Here is a 26,623-nt window from a genome sequence, read left to right on the forward strand (position 1 = left end):
TCTACTCCCTTGTACCGCGCCTATCTTCAGCAGCCAGAGAGGTTGAGCCGTTGCTAGTGGATACGACCTGGTCACTACCGCCGCTGCAAGACCATCCCGCTTTGCGGCGGGCTCTGGTGAAAACCAGTAGTGACTTAGAACCGATCCACTAGCACGGTCCACGCCAATCCCTCTCTGGCACAGAGGATCCACTACCTGCCAGCCGGCATCGTGACAAGCAAGAATTTTATGAACATATGTACTGTGTGAAGCCAAAAGCGCATGTGCTGATAAAAGCGAGAAAATACTGTAAAATCATGAGTGAATATACCGTATAAACGGTCAGTGACAGTACCTACACCGTGTGTGCTCCTGTAGACCTGGCAGGCATGATGAATACCAAGATGTCAAGAACTACTAGATAGTACATACCCTTGGAAAATGTTGTGAGGTAGAGGCTTGGTGTAACATGAAAAGCTGCTCCAAATGCTAGCCATGAGTGAGACTGACTTGGTGACGTAGGTGATACAAATGGTGATACAACTTCCACTGAAACTAACAGACATAACAACACAACTGGAAACATAAACATGATTTCAGAAAGTCTGACACATGCGTAGGGTGACAGCTACAGTAGTGTAAGTATGCTATTTAACCTAAAGATGTTATGACCCTGTCAAAAGTATGCTAGCATCGTCTGTGTATGAAACTATCTATGCACAGTAAAAGTCATGGACGTATGAGTGATATGTTAGCTGAGAACCTATTTTCAGTATAAATGCTGTATGTCAAAACTCACAGTATAGTAACAAATTGCATGAAAACCCGGAATAAATGCTATCTAGTTATGTATTGTATGAATGCTATGGACGTATAAACCGTATAAAGCCATGAGCATATACCAAATATACTGTATAAACGATACTAGTACAGTGCACAGCTGAGATCGTATGTACAGTATAAACGCTAAAAGCGTATGCACTGTATAAAACTATACGCGTATGTGCCGTTTTGCAGCACCAATACTATGAACGTACAAACCATGAGAGCGTATGAACAGTATGCCTTGAGTGTAAGAAACAGTATAAACGCAATTAGCTTATAAAGAGTATGTATGCAATTAGCTTATGAACAGTATAAATACCATGAGCGTATGAACAGTACAAATGACATGCACATATGAACAGTATAAAAGCCATGAGCATATGAACAGTATAAAAGCCATGAGCGTATGAATAGTATAAACGCAATTAGCTTATAAACAGTATGAATGCAATTAGCTTATGAACAGAATAAATGCTATGAACGTACGAACAGTACTAATGTCATGAACGTATGAACAGAATAAATGCCCTGAGCGTATGAGCAGAAGAAAAGCCATGAGCGAATGGAGAAGCCATAAGCTTATGACCAATATGAATGCCATGAGCTTATTAGCAGTATAAATGCCATGAACGTGTATAAAGGCCATGAGCGAGTGAACAATATAAATGCCATGAGCATAAGAAACGATATGAATGCCATGTGCGTATGAAACAGTATGAATGCCATGAGCGTATGAACAGTAAAAATGCCATGTATGAACAAGGTAAATATTATGAGCGTATGAACAGCATGAATACCATGAACTAATGAGCAGTGTAAATCCCCTGAATGTATGACCAGTATGAATATTATGAGCGTATGCGCATTATGATTCCCATAAGCGTATGAGCAGTATAAATGCCATGAACGTATAAATAATATAGATGGCATGAGCATAAGAAAAATAAAAATATAAATTCCATGAGCGTATGACTAGTATAAATTCCATGACTGTATGGACAGTATAAAGGCCATGAGTGTATAAACAATATAGATGTCATAAATGTGTATGAACAATATAAATGCCACAGCGTATGAACCCTGTAAATGCACTGAGCGTATGAACAGTATAACTACCTTGAGCGTATAACCGTATGGATGCCATGAACGTACGGACAGTATGAATGCCATGAGCATATGAATATTATAACTGCCATGAGCATAAGAACAGTATAAATGCCATGAGCGTATGAATGCCAAGAGTGTATGAACAGTACAGATGGCAGGAGCGCAAGAAACAGTATAAATACTAAGGGTGTATAACCAGTATAAATGCCACAAGCACATGAACAGTATAAATGCCATGAATGTTTGAACAGTATGAATGCCATAAACATATGAACAGTATGACTGCCATGAGTGTATGAACAGTGTAGATATCATGAGTTTACGAACAGTATAAATGCAGTGAGCGTATAAAACAATATAAATGCCATGAGCGTATGAATGCCAAGAGTGTATGAACAGTACAGATGGCAGGAGCGCAAGAAACAGTATAAATACTAAGGGTGTATAACCAGTATAAATGCCACAAGCACATGAACAGTATAAATGCCATGAATGTTTGAACAGTATGAATGCCATAAACATATGAACAGTATGACTGCCATGAGCGTATGAACAGTGTAGATATTATGAGTTTACGAACAGTATAAATGCAGTGAGCGTATAAAACAATATAAATGCCATGAGCGTATGAACAGTGTAAAAGCGTGTGAAAAAGCCACAATCATGTAAACAGTATAAATGCCATGAATGTTTGAGCAGTATAAAAGCCATGAACAGTATGAAAGTCATGAGCGTATAACCAGTATAGATGTCATGAGTGTATAAACAGTATGAAAGCGTATGAGCAGTGTACATGCAATGAGCGAATGAACAGTCTAAATTTCATGAGCGTATCGTTTTTTTTAATTCAAAACGCCCATCTGCAAAACGTCTGGTACGCCCAGCCAGTAGGTGCAGGGGCGTTATATGCCCCCGCCCCCTACACACAACTCCCAACACCTCAATACTCCCGCCCCTCGCACAAATACAGCCTGATAGACTTAAAGGGGTATTCCGGGCAAAAACATTTTCTCCCCTATCCAAAGGATAGGGCATAAGATGTCTGATCGCGCGGGGCCCGCTGCTGGGACTGCGTTTCTAGTTTTGGAAACCTCCGGGACGGGGGATGTGACGTCACGCCACACCCCCTCCATTCATGTCTATGGGAGGGGGCGTGACTGCCGTCACGCCCCCTCCCATAGACATGAATGGAGGGGGTGTGGCGTGACGTCACGTCCCCAGTCTCGGAAACCTCCGGATAGGGGATAAAATGTTTTTGCCCGGAATACCCCTTTAACACTTGTTAAAATCTTTTAATATAACTTGCCTTACAAGTTGACTGACTTTATGCTAAACTTTTGGCACATTTTTTTAGCGCATGAAATTGCACTCAAGTCACACTCATACCTGCCTTCTTGAGGAGCAAAAGTGTCTAAACACATATTAAATGAAGGCACAAATTGATAAAAAATGAAGGTGCAAATTGACCAGACATCTGGCTTATTTGGAAAAGTAAACCTGCCCATAGCCTACGGTACCCTGGATGCCATACACAAGCAGCGTAGCCTTCTGGTGCTCCAGTGACTCTGCATTATAGGCATCAATTGCTCTCAAATAGAATGTGGACACTTGGTATCTGATGAAGCAGATATGGCAATTTTCTGGTTATTATATTATGCACATTTTAGTTTAATTTTAATCATTATAGAAATCCCATAACCGGCAATTACTCATTTTTCCGCCGAGATTAGTAATTTCTTTTTTTTTTACAGCCGCAAAAATGCTGGCAAATCTGTCTCCCGTGATTTGTGTCACCATCTGGCTCACACTTCTGCAGACAAAGGCATATATTTCAGATAATTAAAGGGGTCATCCAGGAAAAAACTTTTTTTTATATATATCAACTGGCTCCAGAAAGTTAAACAGATTTGTAAATTACTTCTATTAAATTTTTTTTAAATCCTTTCAGTACTTATGAGCTTCTGAAGTTAAGGTTGTTCTTTTCTGTCTAAATTCTCTCTGATGACACGTGTCTCGGTAACCGCCCAGTTTAGAAGCAAATCCCCATAGCAAACCTCTTCCAAACTGGGCGTTTCCCGAGACACGTGTCATCAGAGAGAATTTAGACAGAAAAGAACAACCTTAACTTCAGAAGCTCATAAGTACTGAAAGGATTAAGATTTTTTAATAGAAGTAATTTACAAATCTGTTTAACTTTCTGGAGCCAGTTGATATATAAAAAAAAGTTTTTTGCTGTATAACCCCTTTAATTAACATTGCAGACGGCCTTAGAGGTGCTTACTAGTAAGGTAGGGGGTTAGTGAATGACTGACGCTGAATGCTGGACTGTGTGGTCCATTTACCTGGACAAACACGTATGTGGGCACTTTTGTGTGACCTTACAGCAGTATTTCTCAGCCAGTGAGCCTCCAGCTGTTGTAAAACCTCAACTCCCTGCATACTCGGACAGTCTTTGGCTGTCTGGGAATGCTGGGAGTTGTAGTTTTGCAACAGCTGGAGTTGCACTTTTTAGGAAACACTGCCTTATAGTCTGCCAGATAATAGACTTATTCTAGGACCGTGTTCACCAACATGTGGTTCTCTAGCTGTTGCAAAACTACAACTCCCATCATGTCTGTGTTACATTTCCTTTGCATCACCATGGGACAGTATATCTAAGTGTTTGGTTTCTATAAGTCCTAATTCACAATTTTTGGGCGAACCAAATTGATGATGAAAGAAGATATCATATTAGGATGGTTCTGGACATTGTAACATATCAGCCTCAATTTTGACCCGAAAAGATGTCATTGATCCTTATATACTGTATATATTTCTTTATGTCTTAAGCCCCATGACTAATATATATGACTAGGTTCCATGTGAGCTGATTAGTATGTATGGTGAAGTGCTGCCCCTCATTGGTTAATTTGTTTGGCTGTCCTAAAGATCATCAGCTTTAATAGTTTATTAGGAATTTGCTATTTTTGTTTGTATGTTTCAAAGGGGTCTCCAAAATATTTTATTGATGGCCTAACTCTAATATCAATAAGTCATCAATATGTAATTGGTGGGGGTTCAACTCCTGGCACCCCCACCGATCAGCTGATTGAAGAGGCTGCTGCGCCTTTCTACCAGACACAGCGCCATGCATTGTAGTGGCTACAACTGGTATTGCAGTTCGGCCCATTGATGTGCATAGGAATGTAACTGCAATACCAGATACAGCCATTACCTAGTCTATGGCACTTTGCCTTATGGGTAGCGAAGAGACCTTTAATCAGCTGATTGGCAGGAGGATATGCAATCAATAAATAAAAATAAGCCTTTAGAACCCCTTTTATTTGGACGCCACTCAAGTAAATTGGTGCTCAGCTGCTAAAGAGGTTGGCCAGGACTAGAAACAAGATGACATTATTATTATTATTTTTTTTTTTGTAAGCCTTCCGTAGGCTGTGTCTGGTATTGCAGCTAGGAAAAGTTGCAGTACCACACACACATATACAGGGCTGGTGCAAGGATTTTTCCATCCTAGGCGAAAGCTAATTTTGCCACTCCTTGACCCTGCCCATTGGCTCCAGCCTTTGATACGCCCCACCTTACTACTGGGATCAAACACTGTACCAAACCTCCTCCTCATGTAATTACCTTACTACTGGGGTGACACACTGTAACAAACCTCCTCCTTATGTAATCACCTTACTACTGGGATCAAACACTGTACGAAACCTCCTCCTCATGTAATTACCTTACTACTGGGGCGACACACTGTACCAAACCTCCTCCTCATGTAATCTCCTTACTACTGGGGTGACACACTGTAACAAACCTCCTCCTCATGTAATTACCTTACTACTGGGGTGACACACTGTAACAAACATCCTCCTCATGTAATCTCCTTACTACTGGGATGACACACTGTAACAAACCTCCTCCTCATGTAATCTTCTTACTACTGGGGTGACACACTGTACCAAACCTCCTCCTTATGTAATCTCCTTACTACTGGGGTGACACACTGTACCAAACCTCCTCCTCATATAATCTCCTTACTACTGGGGTGACACACTGTAACAAACCTCCTCCTCATGTAATCTCCTTACTACTGGGGTGACACACTGTAACAAACCTCCTCCTCATGTAATCTCTTTACTACTGGGATGACACATTGTAAAAACCTCCTCCTCATGTAATCTCCTTACTATTGGGGTGACACACTGTAAAAACCTCCTCCTCGTGTAATCTCCTTACTACTGGGGTGACACACTGTACCGAAACCTCCTCTTCATGTAATCTCCTTACTACTGGGGTGACACACTGTACCAAACCTCCTCTTCATGTAATCTCTTTACTATTGGGGTGACACACTGTAACAAACCTCCTCCTCATGTAATCTCCTTACTACTGGGGTGACACACTGTAACAAACCTCCTCTTCATGTAATCTCCTTACTACTGGGGTGACACACTGTAAAAACCTCCTCCTCATGTAATCTCCTTATTACTGGGGTGACACACTGTACCAAACCTCCTCCTCATGTAATCTCCTTACTACTGGGGTGACACACTGTACCAAACCTCCTCCTCATATAATCTCCTTACTACTGGGGTGACACACTGTAACAAACCCCCTCCTCATGTAATCACCTTACTACTGGAATCAAACACTGTATGAAACCTCCTCCTCATGTAATTACCTTACTACTGGGATGACACACTGTAACAAACCCCCTCCTCATGTAATCTCCTTATTACTGGGGTGATGCACTGTAAAAACCTCCTCCTCATGTAATCTCCTTACGTGACGTCATGGCTCCGCCCCTCATGACATCACGGCCCGTCCCCTTAATGCAAGTCTATGGCAGGGGGTGTGACGACCGCCACACCCCCTCCCATAGACTTGTATTGATGGGGGCGGGCTGTGACATCACAAGGGGCGGAGCCGTGACGTAACGATGCTCCGGCCCCTGTATTGCCCGTCATTACGTGCAGAGCAATCTCGCTCTGCGCAGTAATGATAGCGGGGTGCTGCAGCAGCGGGACCCCGGCGATCTGACATCTTATCCCCTATCCTTTGGATAGGGGATAAGATGTCTAGGGGCGGAGTACCCCTTTAAGAGAAAAAAGGCATTGGGCATTAAGCAAAGCAGTCAACAAAACCCCCATGCCAAGTTAGGCTGGGGTCACATCAGCGTTATTCAATTCCATTGCTCATTTCCCTTACAGAAATTGAGTAATGATATTGAAAATGGATCCCATTCATTGCCCTGGGCTTTTTATAATCTCACTTATACTCCATTATGATCAGTTCTGCTTTATTTCTGTTATTTATAAATAAAGTGCAGGATTTTTTCCCATCATAAATAACACATCATGTAATGTAGATTAGTAATTTAGTTGCCAGATGCTCATGTCCCTGCCCGCCAGCAAAAAAACCTTCTACAGCTTCCAAATAAAAATAATTTAGTTTTTAAACATCTGAAATTTGTTGACTACTGATAGCAGTAAATGCCCAAACTGATGTTAACAGATATTTAAGGGGACTTCCGTTAACGTCAGTTTCACATCTGTAAAAATTACCTCCGTTAAATGTTCATAATGGAGGTTTCCTAACGCAGATGTGAACATAGCCTGCCTTGTTTTTTTTTTTTAGTTTTTTTTTTTTTTTTTTTTTTTATTATTTCAACATTCCCTGGTGGTCTGGGACAGTAAAAAAGTTCATTGTAAATTCCCTGGTGCTCTAAGGCTGTGAAGGTCAATGAAAAATTCAGGTTTCCTCTGCAGTGCCCCCTTAGAATATGGGAGCCCTAGGCAGTTGTCTAGTTTGCCACCTCCTGTCATTGCATAAAGTTAATGAGATCTGCTTATCTGCACTTTATTTTCTAGAATCGAGAAGCTGGTGGATGGGGCCCGGGACCCTAGCGAGTTTTTGGAATGGCAGCGACAAATGCAGGCAAAGGACCTGGAAAGGCAACTAGCCGATATAGAATGTCGGCGCCTGGAAGGGAAGCTGAGCCGCGAGGAAGCTGTTCTGGCGCGGCAAAACCTGATCCAGGAGAACAAGAAAAAGGCTTTAATGAAGAAAGAGGAGGTAAGACGTAGACACGGCAGATTTGTGAAGGCATAAAGCACAATGGCAGCGCTGGGATAGTGTCTATTAATCTGAACAAACGTATGGCTTTAAGGCAGGAGGGATTCAATTATCTGGACTCTGTTGGCATTACTTCCGTATTGGTATTAATCCTTATTCTAATTTCTAAGACAAACAACCTGGTTCAAGTGTGACGGGGAGAAATAAATAACAATTGTGAATAGTCCCACGGCCGTCATAAACTGCAGCTCTGTTAAATCTATTAGGGCAGTGTTACCCAACCTGTGTCTGCCCATCTGTTGCAAAACTACAACTCCCATCATGGTTTTATAGCCTTCAGTCTTTTTGCCCTAAAACAATGGGTAAATGACATGGTTCACATTCTTCGGCTACCCATAGAGGGTTGAGCTACAGTATCTCCCATAAGTGATACAGTATCTCCTATAAGTGATACAGTATCTCCCATAAGTGATACAGTATCTCCTATAAGTGATATAGTATCTCCCAAAAGTAATACAGTATCTCTGAACTCCGCTTCATATCATCTGCCGCCCCCCTGCTAGGACTGAGCAGGTCCCGTGGACAGATGTCCAAAGTAACCAGCTCTACAATTTAGATAGAGAGCGCTCCGCCTTTTTCTCTTGTCTTGTGAATATGCATTGGAGTTTTATATATACAGTATCTCCCATAAGTGAGCCCACCCCTCACATTATATATACAGTATCTCCCATAAGTGAGCCCACCCCTCACATTATATATACAGTATCTCCCATAAGTGAGTCCACCCCTCACATTATATATACAGTATATCCCATAAGTGAGTCCACCCCTCACATTATATATACAGTATATCCCATAAGTGAGTCCACTCCTCACATTATATACATTATCTCCCATAAGTGAGTCCACCCCTCACATTATATATACAGTATATCCCATAAGTGACTCCACCCCTCACAGTATATACAGTATCTCCCATAAGAGAGTCCACCCCTCACATTATATACAGTATCTCCCATAAGTGAGTCCATCCCTCACATTATATATACAGTATATCCCATAAGTGAGTCCACCCCTCACATTATATATACAGTATATCCCATAAGTGAGTCCACCCCTCACATTATATACAGTATCTCCCATAAGTGAGTCCACCCCTCACATTATATACAGTATCTCCCATAAGTGACTCCACCCCTCACATTATATATACAGTATCTCCCATAAGTGAGTCCACCCCTCACATTACATACAGTATCTCCCATAAGTGACTCCACCCCTCACATTATATATACAGTATATCCCATAAGTGAGTCCACCCCTCACATTATATATACAGTATCTCCCATAAGTGAGTCCACCCCTCACATTATATATACAGTATATCACATAAGTGAGTCCACCCCTCACATTATTTATACAGTATCTCCCATAAGTGAGTCCACCCCTCACATTATATACAGTATCTCCCATAAGTGACTCCACCCCTCACATTATATATACAGTATATCCCATAAGTGAGTCCACCCCTCACATTATATATACAGTATCTCCCATAAGTGAGTCCACCCCTCACATTATAGACAGTATCTCCCATAAGTGAGTCCACCCCTTACATTATATATACAGTAATTATTTTTACTTATTTTAGCCGAGCAACGTGCTCTCAAATCACCCAAAGTGCAAGAAAAAGTGCAAACATGTTACACTAAAAAAACGTGCACAAAGGCTGCGGTCTATCACAAGCCCTTCTCCGATAGGAGAGAGGCCCCCCAACAAACCTTACCCTTCGCCTCCGGACCAAAAGGTACCTGCGAGGTTCCAGGTTCGATGTCCCTTTTAGCCGAAGGGGACCACAAATGCTCCCGGCATCCCCCTTGGCGTTAGCCAAGGTATCTGCCCGCAGAGCCGATAACGGTAGGTACCCTGCCAAAGCAGGAGTACCCGGGGTGTTTGCAGGGAGGTGCGGAACCTAATGGCCACACACACCTCCCCTAGACCGCCAGGAGGGACACCCAGAAGGGCTACCGCATCCTGACAAATCCTGTGAACACACAACATGCAAAAAGTGACACAGTGAGACAAAAATAAATAAATAAGTGAATGTGCGCAGATATACTGCCCGGACATCCGGACGGATCTATAAAAATTTCTCTGATCCTAGCCAGAAGGCCGGGAATCAAGAGGTGAGTGCCACAAGGTGAAGAGATTATGGTGCCCGTGCTTCAACTCAGTGAGCCAGTACTCCCAGTGAGTTTCGGCACCTCGGGGTCACCACTCCCCCAGGCACAAAAGTACCTCGGCTCTAGTCCCTCTCAGCCTCATGGCGAGACCCTGAGGGAACAGGTCACATCGGGGCAGCCGTCGAGCTGATTCCTCAGAACCAGCCCCGGAAAGCCCTGGTACACCTGCATCCTCCATGCAGCACCCATCCCCACCAGCCCCATACCGGCGTAGTTTGCCACCGGCATGAAAACTGATAAGAACAGATACTGCACTTGATCTTAGCCAAAAGGCCGAGAAGCGATATATACAGTAATTCACCAAGGAAGATAACAGTTGTCAAGGTGTAGTACAGACAGAAATGTTGTGCTGATTGAACATGCTTCCCCTCCTCCCTCTCACAGGATTAGTGTCACACAGTCACACAGAGGAAGAGATCCTGCAGCAACATCCCCCTCCCCTTTCATAGAATTCACTTTCAGTGTAGACTTGTAAGTGACATTTTAGACTTGTAAATGAAGCGGTTTCTAAGAGGTGGGATTCAGACGTTTCGACTAACCCACAACCCCCCAACAGATGATGCTAAGCACTTCTTTCCCCATCTTTGTCCTTAGAGCAGGAGACAGATTCTTTAGAAAATCTATGAAGCCCTTCTCTTGCAGCGTGATGGGGAGAAAGGGGTTGACCAAATGCTTCTCCCCACTCGTTCTAGTGATCGGTGGGGGGCTCAGCACTCAGTTTTTTTAAGTGACAATAAAACTTCAGGTGAAAGTTAAGAGAAATTCCTGTTATCCAGTAATTGGATTCTTGACAGGAAGATCATGACTCCCCTATCTATATCTTTCTATCTATCTCATATATATCTATTTCATATCTATCTATCTATCTCATATCTATCCATCTCCTATCTATCTTTCTATCTCATATCTATCTATCTCATATCTATCTATTATCTTCCTAATATTTATATATATATTTTCTATTCCTTTGGCTGTTTGTTCTGTAGACAGAGAAGCTGATGCGGGAGTATGCAGAGAAGCGCCTGCAAGAAGAGAAGGAGATGAGGGACCTCGTGGAGCAAGTGTCTGAGGGGCACAAGAACACTAAACAAGCAAGACTAAGACTCCAGAAATACAAGCAGCAAATAGGTATCTCCTTGGGAACACCGCAAGAATAGTACAAGAATTAGGCCATGTTCACTGGATCCCGCAGGAGGGAATTATTCCTAAACCTTCCTTTCTGTTCTTATACTGGATTTAGTGAAAAATAACAAAGAATGCATTTACATGCATCTGTAGACATTTTTAGACATGATGTATGCAAAAAAAATATTCTGGTGATATGGAGTGGGATACCATTTTATTCTTGGTATCAACTGTTTTAGTGCATACATTTGGACTATGCTTCTGACATATATGATGTATGCATCAAATGTAATGTAGAGACTGAGTGTGAACAGAGCCTAATTCCGTTGTGTTATCATAATGAAAGCCGTCAGATGTCTCTGTATAGGTGCATAAGGTAGACTTGGGAAGACTTTATTAGATGACTTTAGTTAGAGTACTGTCACGATTCGGCTTCCAGGTAGTGGATCCTCTGTGTCAGCGAGGGATTGGCGTGGACCGTGCTAGTGGACCGGTTCTAAGAGGCTACTGGTTTTCACCAGAGCCCGCCGCAAAGCGGGATGGTCTTGCTGCGGCAGTAGCAACCAGGTCGTATCCACTAGCAACGGCTCTACCTCGCTGACTGCTGAGAAGGCGTGGGACAGAAGGACTAGGCAGAGGCAAGGTCAGACGTAGCAGAAGTTCGGGGGCAGGCGGCAAGGTTCGTAGTCAGGATGGGTAGCAGAAGTTCAGGAACACAGGCTTTGGACACACTAAACGCTTTCACTGGCACAAGGCAACAAGATCCGGCAAGGGAGTGCATGTTACGCCGAGCGCTCCGGGTCCCCGCTCCTCCCCGGAGCGCTCGCTTCACTCCCTCCGCTGCAGCGCTCCGGTCACGTCCTCTGACCCGGGGCGCTGCGATCCCGCTGCCAGCCGGGATGCGATTCGCGATGCGGGTAGCGCCCGCTCGCGATGCGCACCCCGGCTCCCCTACCTGACTCGCTCCCCGTCTGTTCTGTCCCGGCGCGCGCGGCCCCGCTCCCTAGGGCGCGCGCGCGCCGGGTCTCTGCGATTTAAAGGGCCACTGCGCCGCTGATTGGCGCAGTGGTTCCAATTAGGGTTTTCACCTGTGCACTTCCCTATATTACCTCACTTCCCTTGCACTCCCTTGCCGGATCTTGTTGCCTTAGTGCCAGTGAAAGCGTTCCTTGTGTGTTCCTTGCCTGTGTTTCCAGACCTTCTGCCGTTGCCCCTGACTACGATCCTTGCTGCCTGCCCCGACCTTCTGCTACGTCCGACCTTGCTTCTGCCTACTCCCTTGTACCGCGCCTATCTTCAGCAGCCAGAGAGGTGAGCCGTTGCTAGTGGATACGACCTGGTCACTACCGCCGCAGCAAGACCATCCCGCTTTGCGGCGGGCTCTGGTGAAAACCAGTAGTGGCTTAGAACCGGTCCACTAGCACGGTCCACGCAATCCCTCTCTGGCACAGAGGGTCCACTACCTGCCAGCCGGCATCGTGACAGTAGATCCGGCCATGGATCCCGCTGAAGTTCCTCTGCCAGTTGTCGCTGACCTCACCACGGTGGTCGCCCAGCAGTCACAACAGATAGCGCAACAAGGCCAACAGCTGTCTCAACTGACCGTTATGCTACAACAGTTGCTACCACAGCTTCAGCAGTCATCTCCTCCGCCAGCTCCTGCACCTCCTCCGCAGCGAGTGGCCGCTCCTGGGATACGCTTATCCTTGCCGGATAAATTTGATGGGGACTCTAAGTTTTGCCGTGGCTTTCTTTCCCAATGTTCCCTGCATCTGGAGATGATGTCGGACCTGTTTCCCACTGAAAGGTCTAAGGTGGCTTTCGTAGTCAGTCTTCTGTCCGGAAAAGCCCTGTCATGGGCCACACCGCTCTGGGACCGCAATGACCCCGTCACTGCCTCTGTACACTCCTTCTTCTCGGAAATCCGAAGTGTCTTTGAGGAACCTGCCCGAGCCTCTTCTGCTGAGACTGCCCTGTTGAACCTGGTCCAGGGTAATTCTTCCGTTGGCGAGTATGCCGTACAATTCCGTACACTTGCTTCAGAATTGTCCTGGAATAATGAGGCCCTCTGCGCGACCTTCAAAAAAGGCCTATCCAGCAACATTAAAGATGTTCTGGCCGCACGAGAAATTCCTGCTAATCTACATGAACTTATTCACCTAGCCACTCGCATTGACATGCGTTTTTCTGAAAGGCGTCAGGAACTCCGCCAAGATATGGACTCTGTTCGCACGAGGCGTTTCGTCTCCTCGGCTCCTCTCTCCTCTGGTCCCCTGCAATCTGTTCCTGTGCCTCCCGCCGTGGAGGCTATGCAGGTCGACCGGTCTCGCCTGACACCTCAAGAGAGGACACGACGCCGTATGGAGGACCTCTGCCTGTACTGTGCTAGTACCGAACACTTCCTGAGGGATTGTCCTATCCGTCCTCCCCGCCTGGAAAGACGTACGCTGACTCCGCACAAAGGTGAGACAGTCCTTGATGTCTACTCTGCTTCTCCACGTCTTACTGTGCCTGTGCGGATGTCTGCCTCTGCCTTCTCCTTCTCTACAGTGGCCTTCTTGGACTCTGGATCTGCAGGAAATTTTATTTTGGCCTCTCTCGTCAACAGGTTCAACATCCCGGTGACCAGTCTCGCCAGACCCCTCTACATCAATTGTGTAAATAATGAAAGATTGGACTGTACCATACGTTTCCGCACGGAGCCCCTTCTTATGAGCATCGGATCTCATCATGAGTGGATTGAACTTTTGGTCCTCCCCAATTGCACCTCGGAGATTCTCCTTGGACTTCCCTGGCTTCAACTTCATTCCCCAACCCTGGATTGGTCCACTGGGGAGATCAAGAGTTGGGGGTCCTCTTGTTCCAAGAACTGTCTAAAACCGGTTCCCAGTAACCCTTGCCGTAACTCTGTGGTTCCTCCAGTAACCGGTCTCCCTAAGGCCTATATGGACTTCGCGGATGTTTTCTGCAAAAAACAAGCTGAGACTCTACCTCCTCACAGGCCTTATGATTGCCCTATCGACCTCCTCCCGGGCACTACTCCACCCCGGGGCAGAATTTATCCTCTCTCTGCCCCAGAGACTCTTGCCATGTCCGAATACGTCCAGGAGAATCTAAAAAAGGGCTTTATCCGTAAATCCTCCTCTCCTGCCGGAGCCGGATTTTTCTTTGTGTCCAAAAAAGATGGCTCCCTACGTCCTTGCATTGACTACCGCGGTCTTAATAAAATCACGGTTAAGAACCGCTACCCCTTACCCCTCATCTCTGAACTCTTTGATCGCCTCCAAGGTGCCCACATCTTCACTAAATTGGACTTAAGAGGCGCCTATAACCTCATCCGCATCAGAGAGGGGGACGAGTGGAAAACGGCATTTAACACCAGAGATGGACACTTTGAGTATCTGGTCATGCCCTTTGGACTGTGCAATGCCCCTGCCGTCTTCCAAGACTTTGTCAATGAAATTTTTCGTGATCTGTTATACTCCTGTGTTGTTGTATATCTGGACGATATCCTAATTTTTTCTGCCAATCTAGAAGAACACCGCCAGCATGTCCGTATGGTTCTTCAGAGACTTCGTGACAACCAACTCTATGCCAAAATTGAGAAATGTCTGTTTGAATGCCAATCTCTTCCTTTTCTAGGATATTTGGTCTCTGGCCAGGGACTACAGATGGATCCAGACAAACTCTCTGCCGTCTTAGATTGGCCACGCCCCTCCGGACTCCGTGCTATCCAACGCTTTTTGGGGTTCGCCAATTATTACAGGCAATTTATTCCACATTTTTCTACCATTGTGGCTCCTATCGTGGCTTTAACCAAAAAAAATGCTGATCCCAAGTCCTGGCCTCCTCAAGCAGAAGACTCCTTTAAACGACTCAAGTCTGCCTTTTCTTCGGCTCCCGTGCTCTCCAGACCTGACCCTTCCAAACCCTTCCTATTGGAGGTTGATGCCTCCTCAGTGGGAGCTGGAGCTGTTCTTCTACAAAAAAATTCTTCCGGGCATGCTGTCACTTGTGGTTTTTTCTCTAGGACCTTCTCTCCAGCGGAGAGGAACTACTCCATCGGGGATCGAGAGCTTCTAGCCATTAAATTAGCACTTGAGGAATGGAGGCATCTGCTGGAGGGATCAAGATTTCCTGTTATTATCTACACCGACCACAAGAACCTCTCCTACCTCCAGTCTGCCCAACGGCTGAATCCTCGCCAGGCCCGGTGGTCTCTGTTCTTTGCCCGATTTAATTTTGAGATTCACTTTCGTCCTGCCGATAAGAACATTAGGGCCGATGCTCTCTCTCGTTCCTCGGATGCCTCAGAAGTTGATCTCCCTCCGCAACACATCATTCCACCTGACTGCCTGATCTCCACTTCTCCTGCCTCCATCAGGCAGACTCCTCCAGGAAAGACCTTTGTTTCTCCACGCCAACGCCTCGGAATCCTCAAATGGGGTCACTCCTCCCATCTCGCAGGTCATGCGGGCATCAAGAAATCTGTGCAACTCATCTCCCGCTTCTATTGGTGGCCGACTCTGGAGACGGATGTTGGGGACTTTGTGCGAGCCTGCACTATCTGTGCCCGGGATAAGACTCCTCGCCAGAAGCCCGCTGGTTTTCTTCATCCTCTGCCTGTCCCCGAACAGCCTTGGTCTCTGATTGGTATGGATTTTATTACTGATTTACCCCCTTCCCGTGGCAACACCGTTATTTGGGTGGTCGTTGATCGATTCTCCAAAATGGCACATTTCATCCCTCTTCCTGGTCTTCCTTCTGCGCCTCAGTTGGCTAAACAATTTTTTGTACACATTTTTCGTCTTCACGGGTTGCCTACGCAGATTGTCTCGGATAGAGGGGTCCAATTCGTGTCTAAATTCTGGAGGGCTCTCTGTAAACAACTCAAGATTAAATTAAATTTTTCCTCTGCATATCATCCCCAGTCCAATGGACAAGTAGAAAGAATTAACCAGATCCTGGGTGATTATTTGCGACATTTTGTTTCCTCCCGCCAGGATGACTGGGCAGATCTCCTTCCATGGGCCGAATTCTCGTATAACTTCAGGGTCTCTGAATCTTCCTCCAAATCCCCATTTTTCGTGGTGTACGGCCGTCACCCTCTTCCCCCCCTCCCTACCCCCTTGCCCTCTGGTCTGCCCGCTGTGGATGAAATTTCTCGTGACCTTTCCATTATATGGAGAGAGACCCAAAATTCTCTCTTACAGGCTTCTTCACGCATGAAGAGGTTCGCGGATAAGAAAAGAAGAGCTCCCCCCGTTTTTTCCCCTGGAGACAAGGTATGGCTCTCCGCTAAATATGTCCGCTTCCGTGTCCCTAGCTACAAGTTGGGACCACGCTATCTTGGTCCTTTCAAAATTTTGTGTCAAATTAATCCTGTCTCTTATAAACTTCTTCTTCCTCCTTCTCTTCGTATCCCTAATGCCTTTCACGTCTCTCTTCTCAAACCACTCATCCTCAACCGTTTTTCTCCCAAGTCTGTTCCTCCCACTCCTGTTTCCGGCTCCTCGGACGTCTTCTCGGTCAAGGAAATTTTGGCTGCCAAAAAGGTCAGAGGGAAAAATTTTTTTTTAGTAGACTGGGAGGGTTGTGGTCCTGAAGAGAGATCCTGGGAACCTGAGGACAACATCCTTGACAAAAGTCTGCTCCTCAGGTTCTCAGGCTCCAAGAAGAGGGGGAGACCCAAGGGGGGGGGTACTGTTACGCCGAGCGCTCCGGGTCCCCGCTCCTCCCCGGAGCGCTCGCTTCACTCCCTCCGCTGCAGCGCTCCGGTCACGTCCTCTGACCCGGGGCGCTGCGATCCCGCTGCCAGCCGGGATGCGATTCGCGATGCGGGTAGCGCCCGCTCGCGATGCGCACCCCGGCTCCCCTACCTGACTCGCTCCCCGTCTGTTCTGTCCCGGCGCGCGCGGCCCCGCTCCCTAGGGCGCGCGCGCGCCGGGTCTCTGCGATTTAAAGGGCCACTGCGCCGCTGATTGGCGCAGTGGTTCCAATTAGGGTTTTCACCTGTGCACTTCCCTATATTACCTCACTTCCCTTGCACTCCCTTGCCGGATCTTGTTGCCTTAGTGCCAGTGAAAGCGTTCCTTGTGTGTTCCTTGCCTGTGTTTCCAGACCTTCTGCCGTTGCCCCTGACTACGATCCTTGCTGCCTGCCCCGACCTTCTGCTACGTCCGACCTTGCTTCTGCCTACTCCCTTGTACCGCGCCTATCTTCAGCAGCCAGAGAGGTGAGCCGTTGCTAGTGGATACGACCTGGTCACTACCGCCGCAGCAAGACCATCCCGCTTTGCGGCGGGCTCTGGTGAAAACCAGTAGTGGCTTAGAACCGGTCCACTAGCACGGTCCACGCAATCCCTCTCTGGCACAGAGGGTCCACTACCTGCCAGCCGGCATCGTGACAGTGCATGGGAGGAGGTCAGATATAGTCAGGGACCAGGTGGAAGCTAATTAAGCTAATTGGGCCAGGCACCAATCATTGGTGCACTGGCCCTTTAAGTCTCAGAGAGCTGGCGCGCGCGCGCCCTAGAGAGCGGAGCCGCGCGCGCCAGCACATGACAGCAGGGGACCGGGACGGGTAAGTGACCTGGGATGCGATTCGCGAGCGGGCGCGTCCCGCTGTGCGAATCGCATCCCCAACGGCCAAGACAGTGCAGCGCTCCCGGTCAGCGGGACTGACCGGGGCGCTGCAGGGAGAAAGACGCCGTGAGCGCTCCGGGGAGGAGCGGGGACCCGGAGCGCTAGGCGTAACAGTACCCCCCCCCTTAGGTCTCCCCTTCTCTTTGTCCGGTAACTGCCTCCCCTGGGATGAGGACACCGGGAAAGAATGGAGGGTTTCCTCAACGGCAGGCAGTACAGCAGGAGTGGGAATGGGGAGGGAGGGCAGAGGGCGAGGCCTGGCACGGGGCAGTGTGACACCAGGACGGGGGCCATGGGGAGGCACAGAGGCTTGCCTGACGGGACTGGGAGGGGGGGAGAGGCACTTCCTGTGGCAGGCAGAGTCCCAGTTCTTGATCTCCCCGGTGGTCCAATCAAGGGTGGGGGAATGAAGCCGGAGCCATGGCAGACCGAGGAGGACCTCAGAGGTACAGCCGGGGAGAACGAAGAGCTCAATTCTCTCGAGGTGGGGTCCAATAGACATCAGGAGGGGTTCTGTGCGGTAACGCACGGTGCAGTCCAATCTGGCTCCGTTGACCGCGGAAATGTAGAGCGGCTTGACGAGACGGGTCACCGGGATGCTGAATTTATTAACAAACGACTCCAAAATAAAATTTCCAGAGGCACCAGAGTCCAAGCAGGCCACGGCTGAGAGGGAGGAGTTGGCTGTAGAAGAAATCCGCACGGGCACCGTGAGACGTGGAGAAGAAGACTTAGAACCAAAAGATGCAACACCCACGTGAGCTGGGTGCGTGCGTGCGTTTCCCAGGCGTGGAGGACGGATAGGGCAATCCACCAAGAAATGCTCAGTACTGGCACAGTACAGACAGAGATTTTCTTCTCTACGGCGATTCCTCTCTTCCTGGGTCAGGCGAGACCGATCCACTTGCATGGCCTCCTCGGCGGGAGGCCCAGGCGAAGACTGCAAAGGATGCTGTGGGAGAGGTGCCCAGAGATCTAAGTCTTTTTCCTGGCGGTGCTCTTGGTGTCGCTCAGAAAAACGCATGTCAATGCGGGTAGCCAAATGGATGAGTTCTTGGAGGTTGGCAGGAATCTCTCGTGCGGCCAGCACATCCTTGATGCGACTGGATAGGCCTTTTTTAAAGGTCGCGCAGAGAGCCTCATTATTCCAGGATAGTTCAGAAGCAAGAGTACGGAATTGTATGGCGTACTCGCCAACGGAAGAATTACCCTGGACCAGGTTCAGCAGGGCAGTCTCAGCAGAAGAGGCTCGGGCAGGTTCCTCGAAGACACTTCGGACTTCAGCGAAGAAGGACTGGACTGTGGCTGTGGCAGGATCATTGCGGTCCCAGAGCGGTGTGGCCCAAGACAAGGCCTTTCCTGAAAGAAGGCTTACTACGAAGGCCACCTTAGACCGTTCTGTAGGAAACAAGTCCGACAACATCTCCATATGCAGGGAACACTGAGACAAAAATCCACGGCAGAGTTTAGAGTCCCCATCAAATTTGTCCGGCAGGGACAAGCGGAGGTTAGGAGCGGCCACTCGCTGCGGAGGAGGTGCAGGAGCTGGCGGAGGAGATGGTTGCTGCTGTAGCAGAGGCAGAAGTTGCTGTAACATGGCGGTCAACTGCGACAGCTGCTGTCCTTGTTGGGCAATCTGCTGCGATTGCTGAGCGACCACCGTGGGAAGATCAGCGAGACTTGGCAGCGGCACCTCAGCGGGATCCATGGCCGGATCTACTGTCACGATTCGGCTTCCAGGTAGTGGATCCTCTGTGTCAGCGAGGGATTGGCGTGGACCGTGCTAGTGGACCGGTTCTAAGAGGCTACTGGTTTTCACCAGAGCCCGCCGCAAAGCGGGATGGTCTTGCTGCGGCAGTAGCAACCAGGTCGTATCCACTAGCAACGGCTCTACCTCGCTGACTGCTGAGAAGGCGTGGGACAGAAGGACTAGGCAGAGGCAAGGTCAGACGTAGCAGAAGGTCGGGGGCAGGCGGCAAGGTTCGTAGTCAGGATGGGTAGCAGAAGTTCAGGAACACAGGCTTTGGACACACTAAACGCTTTCACTGGCACAAGGCAACAAGATCCGGCAAGGGAGTGCATGGGAGGAGGTCAGATATAGTCAGGGACCAGGTGGAAGCTAATTAAGCTAATTGGGCCAGGCACCAATCATTGGTGCACTGGCCCTTTAAGTCTCAGAGAGCTGGCGCGCGCGCGCCCTAGAGAGCGGAGCCGCGCGCGCCAGCACATGACAGCAGGGGACCGGGACGGGTAAGTGACCTGGGATGCGATTCGCGAGCGGGCGCGTCCCGCTGTGCGAATCGCATCCCCAACGGCCAAGACAGTGCAGCGCTCCCGGTCAGCGGGACTGACCGGGGCGCTGCAGGGAGAAAGACGCCGTGAGCGCTCCGGGGAGGAGCGGGGACCCGGAGCGCTAGGCGTAACAAGTACTTTGATGTTTGGAAATACTCATCCAGCCTAGGAAAGGAGTGAGGTATTACTTTTACATAGTCACTGTTGTTTCATACTGTCTGCATTAAAGGGGTACTCCGCCCCTAGACATCTTATCCCCTATCCAAAGGATAGGGGATAAGATGTCTGATTGCGGGGGTCCCCAGCGATCTTCCTGCTGCACCCAGCGTTCGTTTAGAGCATCGGGTGCAGCGCCCGCTCGTGACGTCACAGCCACACCCCTCATTGCAAGTCAATGGGAGGGGTCATGCCCCCTCCCATAGTCTTGCATTGAGGGGGCAGGGCCATGACATCACGAGAGGAACCGTGACACCTCCGCCCCGCACGGAGCGTCATCTGGCACGGAGCAAAGTTCGCTTCGTCCACCAGATGTCTGGGGTGCCGCAGCCGAGATTGCTGGGGTCCCCAGCGGGGGGAACCCCACGGTCAGACATCTTATCCCCTATCCTTTGGATAGGGGATAAGATGTCTAGGGGCGGAGTAGCCCTTTAAGTCTTGACCGACTAGGAAGGCACTTTAAAATATGTTCTGATAGAGTATGTCGTGTACCTCCATCATTAGCATTGAAAGAAGAAAAGAACTCTAGGTAGCAGTATACAGCCCCATTACCCAATAATGCAGGAAATAGTGAGTCTGAGTGATGGGTCTGTAGAGAAAATGTAAGTGTTGGCATTACTGCTAGTATTACTAAGATAGTCCAGCTTTTTGCTGCAGCAGATGTGTAACTGGGAGAGAAGGAGGTCCATGGTGCACGCATGCTGGGTGCCAGGAGGGTGACAACAAGCTTCTCTACCTTGACCATGGTGAATAGATACAGTTATGAGAACACATTCAGGAAGCCTAACTGCATCTTTGCTTCCGGTAACCACACTTTCCTGGATGTATCCACTTTAATCAGACAAATGTCTCAAAAGTGCCCACTTCTAATGTTTGTGCCCACATGAAGAGACATTCTACTATAATAGGAACACTATTCATGATGGGTTCTTGGGTTTTTATCTGCCTATGTCTAAACTGTGACAATGCATCATAGTTTCTTTTTTCATTGTCATCTTCTAGCAGAGAACAATAAGTTATTAAGTTTTGTTTTATCTTTCTCTAGTACAAGAAGTAGCAGAGGAGAGTCGGGAGCTGTTACGCCAGGCCCTAGAGGAGGCACAGGAGGAGCTCAAGAAAAAGTTTGAGCTGATTCGCGAGATACGAGCCATGGAGTCGGTGCCGATGATCAGACAAACATTTGTAGATCTGACACAAGTAAGTCCTTGTACATAAAATGATAGATCCATATTTAATGTAACTGAATGTGTTTTCTTCCGTTACCCAAGTCAGGAATATAGGGATGGCCTTAGGGGGTCTGTGATGAGTGGGTGCCAAAGACAGCCTGGCATCTCAGGTTTACAACCATCATATGGGTGTTCAAAAATAAGATGAGAACATTGGGGGGAGATTTATCAAAACCCGTGCAGAGGAAAAGTTGCTGAGTTGCCCATAGCAACCAATCAGATCGCTTCTTTCATTTTTGAAAAGGCCTCTGAAAAATGAAAGAAGCGATCTGATTGGCTGCTATGGGCAACTCAGCAACTTTTCCTCTGGACGGGTTTTAATAAATCTCCCACAGTGTGAATAATTTTCGGCAGGCAGACTGGCTCTCAGCTTGCAGGTACACAGGCTTTCTTCTTCTCTCTCCTGCACATAGCACATGCTAAGATCTGTCCCCTTGTTCTGTGTTCTGTTTTAATCGAGCTGTTTCTAAAGACAGAATTCCATCAACAATAGACAGTGAACAGCAGGTAAGGGAGACACCTTGTGGTCAAGACTTTAGAGTTGTTTTTCTAGGGTAAAAAGTAATTATTGAGTACCTGCCATCAAACCATATTTTCTAAACTAACTCAGATTGCATTCCCTAACTACTCCTAACACCCCTCCTGCCCTTAAAAAAATTAACAAGCTTTAAAAAGCTCTGTATCATACCTTTCCCCTTGCTCCCATTGTGTGAGCTCCCGGCAGGAGAAAGTGGGCGTTGCCCAGCAGACCCGACATCACTGAAGCCTACGAGAACTGTGCTTCACCATACCCCACACGCACTTCCTGAGTTTGGTCTCCTGCGAGGTCGGGAGGAGACCAAACTAACTTTGACTTGCGGCAGGGAACAGAACAGAGCCACCTAGTGGCTGTTTTTTCAGTCACATTAAAAACATATAGAAGTTGAGAAATTTAACAGCATGTAAATAGCAAAGTATCTTATAATTACATAAGGAACAATATATTAAAAGTTTAGTTTGGTGACAGGTAATCATTAAATCAGGGGATTTTCAAATATTTTAAAAATCACATTTATTTTAGAGACATTTATTTTAGAGAACATTTCATTTAACTTTAAGGCTAGGTTTCCACTTGGTTTTTATTCTGGCAGTTTTTGGAAAACTGCCACTGAAGTTTTTGAGCCAAAGCCAGAAGTGTATTCAAAAGGAACAGGACATATAAAGGAAGGAATTAGACTTCTCCTCCCTTATGGATCCACTTCTGACTTTGGTTCAAAAACTGCAGTGGCAGATATCCAAAAACTGCCAGAAAAAAAACCAAGTGGAAACTTAGCCTAAAGCAGCTTTACTTACACATTATACAACTCTTATTAGATTTGATTATAAATGGAGCAGTTTTTTTTAGTAACTAGATGTTTTTCTTGTTATTTTCTTGAATGTGCATTGTTAAGTATTTCTATTTTTGCAGTGTATAGTGGTGCTGGCATTGTATAGCATTATTATTTAGACAACTTTCGAGAATTTGGGTGATGTATGGTACTGTTGTTTGGACACCTTGGCAATTATAATTTTGCGATTTATGGTATCAGTATTTGTACATCGTAGGACAGTAAGTTATGTATGGCATTATCTAAGTCAGTGTTTCCCAGCCAGTGTGCCTTCAGCCTTTGTAAAAACTACAACTCCCAGCATGCCTGATAAAACTAAATGCAATCTTTGCAATCATGGTCGTCCAGATTTAATAATACTGTCAATTCTAAGATCAGTGTTGCCCAACCAGTGTGCCTCCAGCTGTTGCAAAACTACAACTCACAGCACGCTGGGAGTTGTAGTTTTGCAACAGCTGGAGGCACACTGGCTGGAAAACACTTTTCTAAGATATGGCTGGTCCTGTGTAGCTTGGTGACCATGAAGTGGGTACAGGCTGCCATAGTGGCATCAACTCGCTATTCTGCTTTGGCCCGAGTATCTATATTCAGGACTAGGGTAGTAAACTGACTCTTTGAGGAAAGGAAAATCTTGCAACAGCATTGAGCCAACCAGTCACAAGAGGCTGTGGTATTAAAGGGGTACCCTGCTGGAAAGCATTTTTTTTTTTAATCAACTGGTGCTAGGAGTTAAACAGATTTTTAAATTACTTCTATTTAAAAATTGTAATCCTTCCAGTACTTATCAGCTGCTGTATACTACAGAGGAATTTCTTTTTTTTTTTAATTTCCTTTCTGTCTGACCACAGTGCTCTCTGCTGACACCTCTGCCCATGTCAGGAACTGTCCAGAGTAAAAGCAAATCCCCATAGCAAACCTCTCCTGCTGTAGACAGTTCCTGACATGGACAGAGGTGTCAGTAGAGAGCACTGTGGTCAGACAGAAAGGAAATTCAAAAAGACAGCTATCACGCCCCCTCCCGTAGGCTTGCATTGAGGGGCGGAGCGTGACGTCACACGCCGGCGCAGGCATGACGTCACACGCCGCCCGCCCTGTAGTCGCCCGTAATCAGACCCGGAGCGAACACGCTCCGGGGACTGATTACAAACGGGGTGCCGCGTGCATGATCTCCCGCGATCAGGCATAGGGGATAGGGGATAAGATGTTTAAGCACCGGAGAACCCCTTTAAATTATAGAGGGAAAAAATTGATATTGATCTTGTTTAAAAATGCTTAATGCCTCTGTCTGTTTTGGACTATGCTGAGTTTGTGAATGCTCATAGATTGGTCTATTCCCCAGACCGCCGGACATGGGTTGAACTGTGAGATGTCCATAGTGGAGCTCCGGGAACGTCTGGCCTTACTAAAGGAAGCTCAGAGAAAAGACGAGGAGGAAAAGAGGGACCAGATCCTTGAGGAAAAGCAGTCAAAACAGCAGCATCTTCTGGACACTTTGGAGAAGATCTCTCTACACAGAGCTGCCCAGGGCAAAGCTGCTCTCCTCAGGTGAGTGAGGTGTCCTCCATCGTAGCTGTGAAGACCTTTCCGTGTGCCGAGATTGCTGTGTGGCATTGTTCTGAAAGCTTTTATGTGCAAATATATGATTTTCTGTACCACAGCAAGAAGAATAGTAACCAATGGCAGTGAAATCCGGCTACTTGGTGCTACTTTTTTGAGACCATATGTAGGACACCCAACATCTAGTGGTCAAATCTGGACCTCACTTTACATCCTAACCAATAGTTTACACCCTACATAAGGAATCTGCTACTCCTTAGTTCCCTTCTCTTATACCATCATCATGTTCCCTATAAAGATACCTGTCATGATCTTGTTAAATGTTATAATTCTCCCAGTTCACTGCCCCCATCATGATAAACCACCCCCTGCCTTTATTTTTATTATTTTTAGTTTTCTACCTTGATATTGCTCTGTATTTTCTGCTCAGTCTTAGTCAGATTCACAGACTGGGAAGGGGCGTTCCCCAGCAGGCATGACATCATCTGAAGCCACACAGGGGAGAACTTCCTCCCTCACTCTGCTACACACACAGCCCAGAGCAGTTCAGTGTGAGATGAGCTATGATTGGCTGCACACACACCCTCAGCACTCCAGACTGCATTCGCTGATTTTGGACTTCTGCCAGACCAGCAGGAGTCCAAAGTCTGTGCAAGAGATGTGGGGGGGATGTGCTCTGGCCAAGTAGGGAGACACCTAGTGGCAGCTTTTTTAAAGACAAATAAAATATAGAAAACTTCGTATTTATTTTTTTTAAACAAAGTACATTAGAAAGATTTTTTATTTACCATAAGGAGTGCAATAGCAAAAATTTGTTTTAGTGACAGTGCCCATTTAATAAAGTGGTGGGTTTTTATTTAGTTTTTTTAAGCACATGGGGTACACAAAGGACCTGTAACATATCGTGAAATGGCACCCTAAGCTGGGGCCTGTCTACCCTACTCTTGGCCCTGAACCTAGAAATTTAGCCTGTTTAAATACCATTGGAAGCCAGGCCATTTGACACTGCCCTTGGTAGACTTTTCATTATCTTAGTCCCTATTGGCTGGCCTTCATGCTTACCATGCTTTTGGGAGCCATGTTATCACTATTGTTTCCCAGCAAGACAGGATGCAGTGCCGTTAAGCTTGTGGATCTGCCATGGATCTGTGGCCTATAACTGCCTGTGTGGAGTGGGGTGTCGCAATCTGCCATAAGCAGGGATGTGGAAGTCATATTGCCCGACGCCTGGGGCATGCAGTGTTATAGGGATCAGAAAATGGCAATTAAAAAAAAAATATACTAAAACGTTTAAAAAATTTTTAAATTAGTAAAATATAACGGAAACTTTACAAATTTGGTATTACTAATATGAGGCTGACCTAAAGTATCACAATAACATGTAGGTTTAACCACAAGGGGAATGGTATAACAAAAGAAAAACCTCAAATTAGCAAAATTGCATTTTCTTTTCAATTTCACATCACAAATAATTTTTGTTTTTGTTTCGGAACATATGTTATGGAAAAATGAAAGGTGTCATTACAAAGTACAATTGATCACACAAAAGATAAGCCCTCATATGGGTTTGTAGATGGAAAAATAAGACTTATGACTATTATAGGGCGAGGAGGAAAAAACAAAAGTGCAAAAACTAAATAAATAATCTAATAAAGACCTTATTTACAGACTATTTTGGTTAAAATTATTTTGTGTACCAGAGCAAGTGGATCCTCATGGGGGACGATTGTAGATTCTGCAACGTTTTAGTCCCTTGGACAAGCAGTTTTGTTTTAAATTTCCACACCCCTGTATAGGGAAAGTCCACAAGGAATGGAGATACTACAGGTTTTACCTGTGCATTATAGCAGGTTAATTCCTTAAAGGGGTACTCCCGTGGAAAACTTTTTATTTTTTTAAAATCAACTGGTACCAGAAAGTTAAACAGATTTGTCCTCAGCTATATCACTCAAAAAGAATGTATGATGGATGAA

The 26,623-nt window shown here is 46.6% G+C and overlaps 1 protein-coding gene and 1 non-coding gene across 4 annotated transcripts in view; one reads left to right on the forward strand and one right to left on the reverse strand.

The window, feature by feature from the left end:
• CFAP99 (cilia and flagella associated protein 99) overlaps positions 1–26,623 on the forward strand; it is a 156,493-nt gene that overhangs the window by 95,369 nt on the left and 34,501 nt on the right. For all 3 annotated transcript variants that reach the window (XM_056554965.1, XM_056554963.1, XM_056554964.1), the window contains exons 11-14: positions 7,776–7,980; positions 11,210–11,351; positions 21,546–21,697; positions 24,433–24,638. In XM_056554965.1, coding sequence (XP_056410940.1) covers positions 7,776–7,980; positions 11,210–11,351; positions 21,546–21,697; positions 24,433–24,638 — 705 coding nt within the window. The remainder of the gene's footprint in view (positions 1–7,775; positions 7,981–11,209; positions 11,352–21,545; positions 21,698–24,432; positions 24,639–26,623) is intronic.
• LOC130344060 (U2 spliceosomal RNA) lies at positions 10,322–10,508 on the reverse strand. The gene has a single exon (XR_008883165.1). It is a non-coding gene; the product is annotated as a U2 spliceosomal RNA (small nuclear RNA).

The sequence above is a fragment of the Hyla sarda genome, chromosome 1 (assembly GCF_029499605.1).
Source record: "Hyla sarda isolate aHylSar1 chromosome 1, aHylSar1.hap1, whole genome shotgun sequence".
Taxonomy (NCBI): Eukaryota; Metazoa; Chordata; class Amphibia; order Anura; family Hylidae; genus Hyla; species Hyla sarda.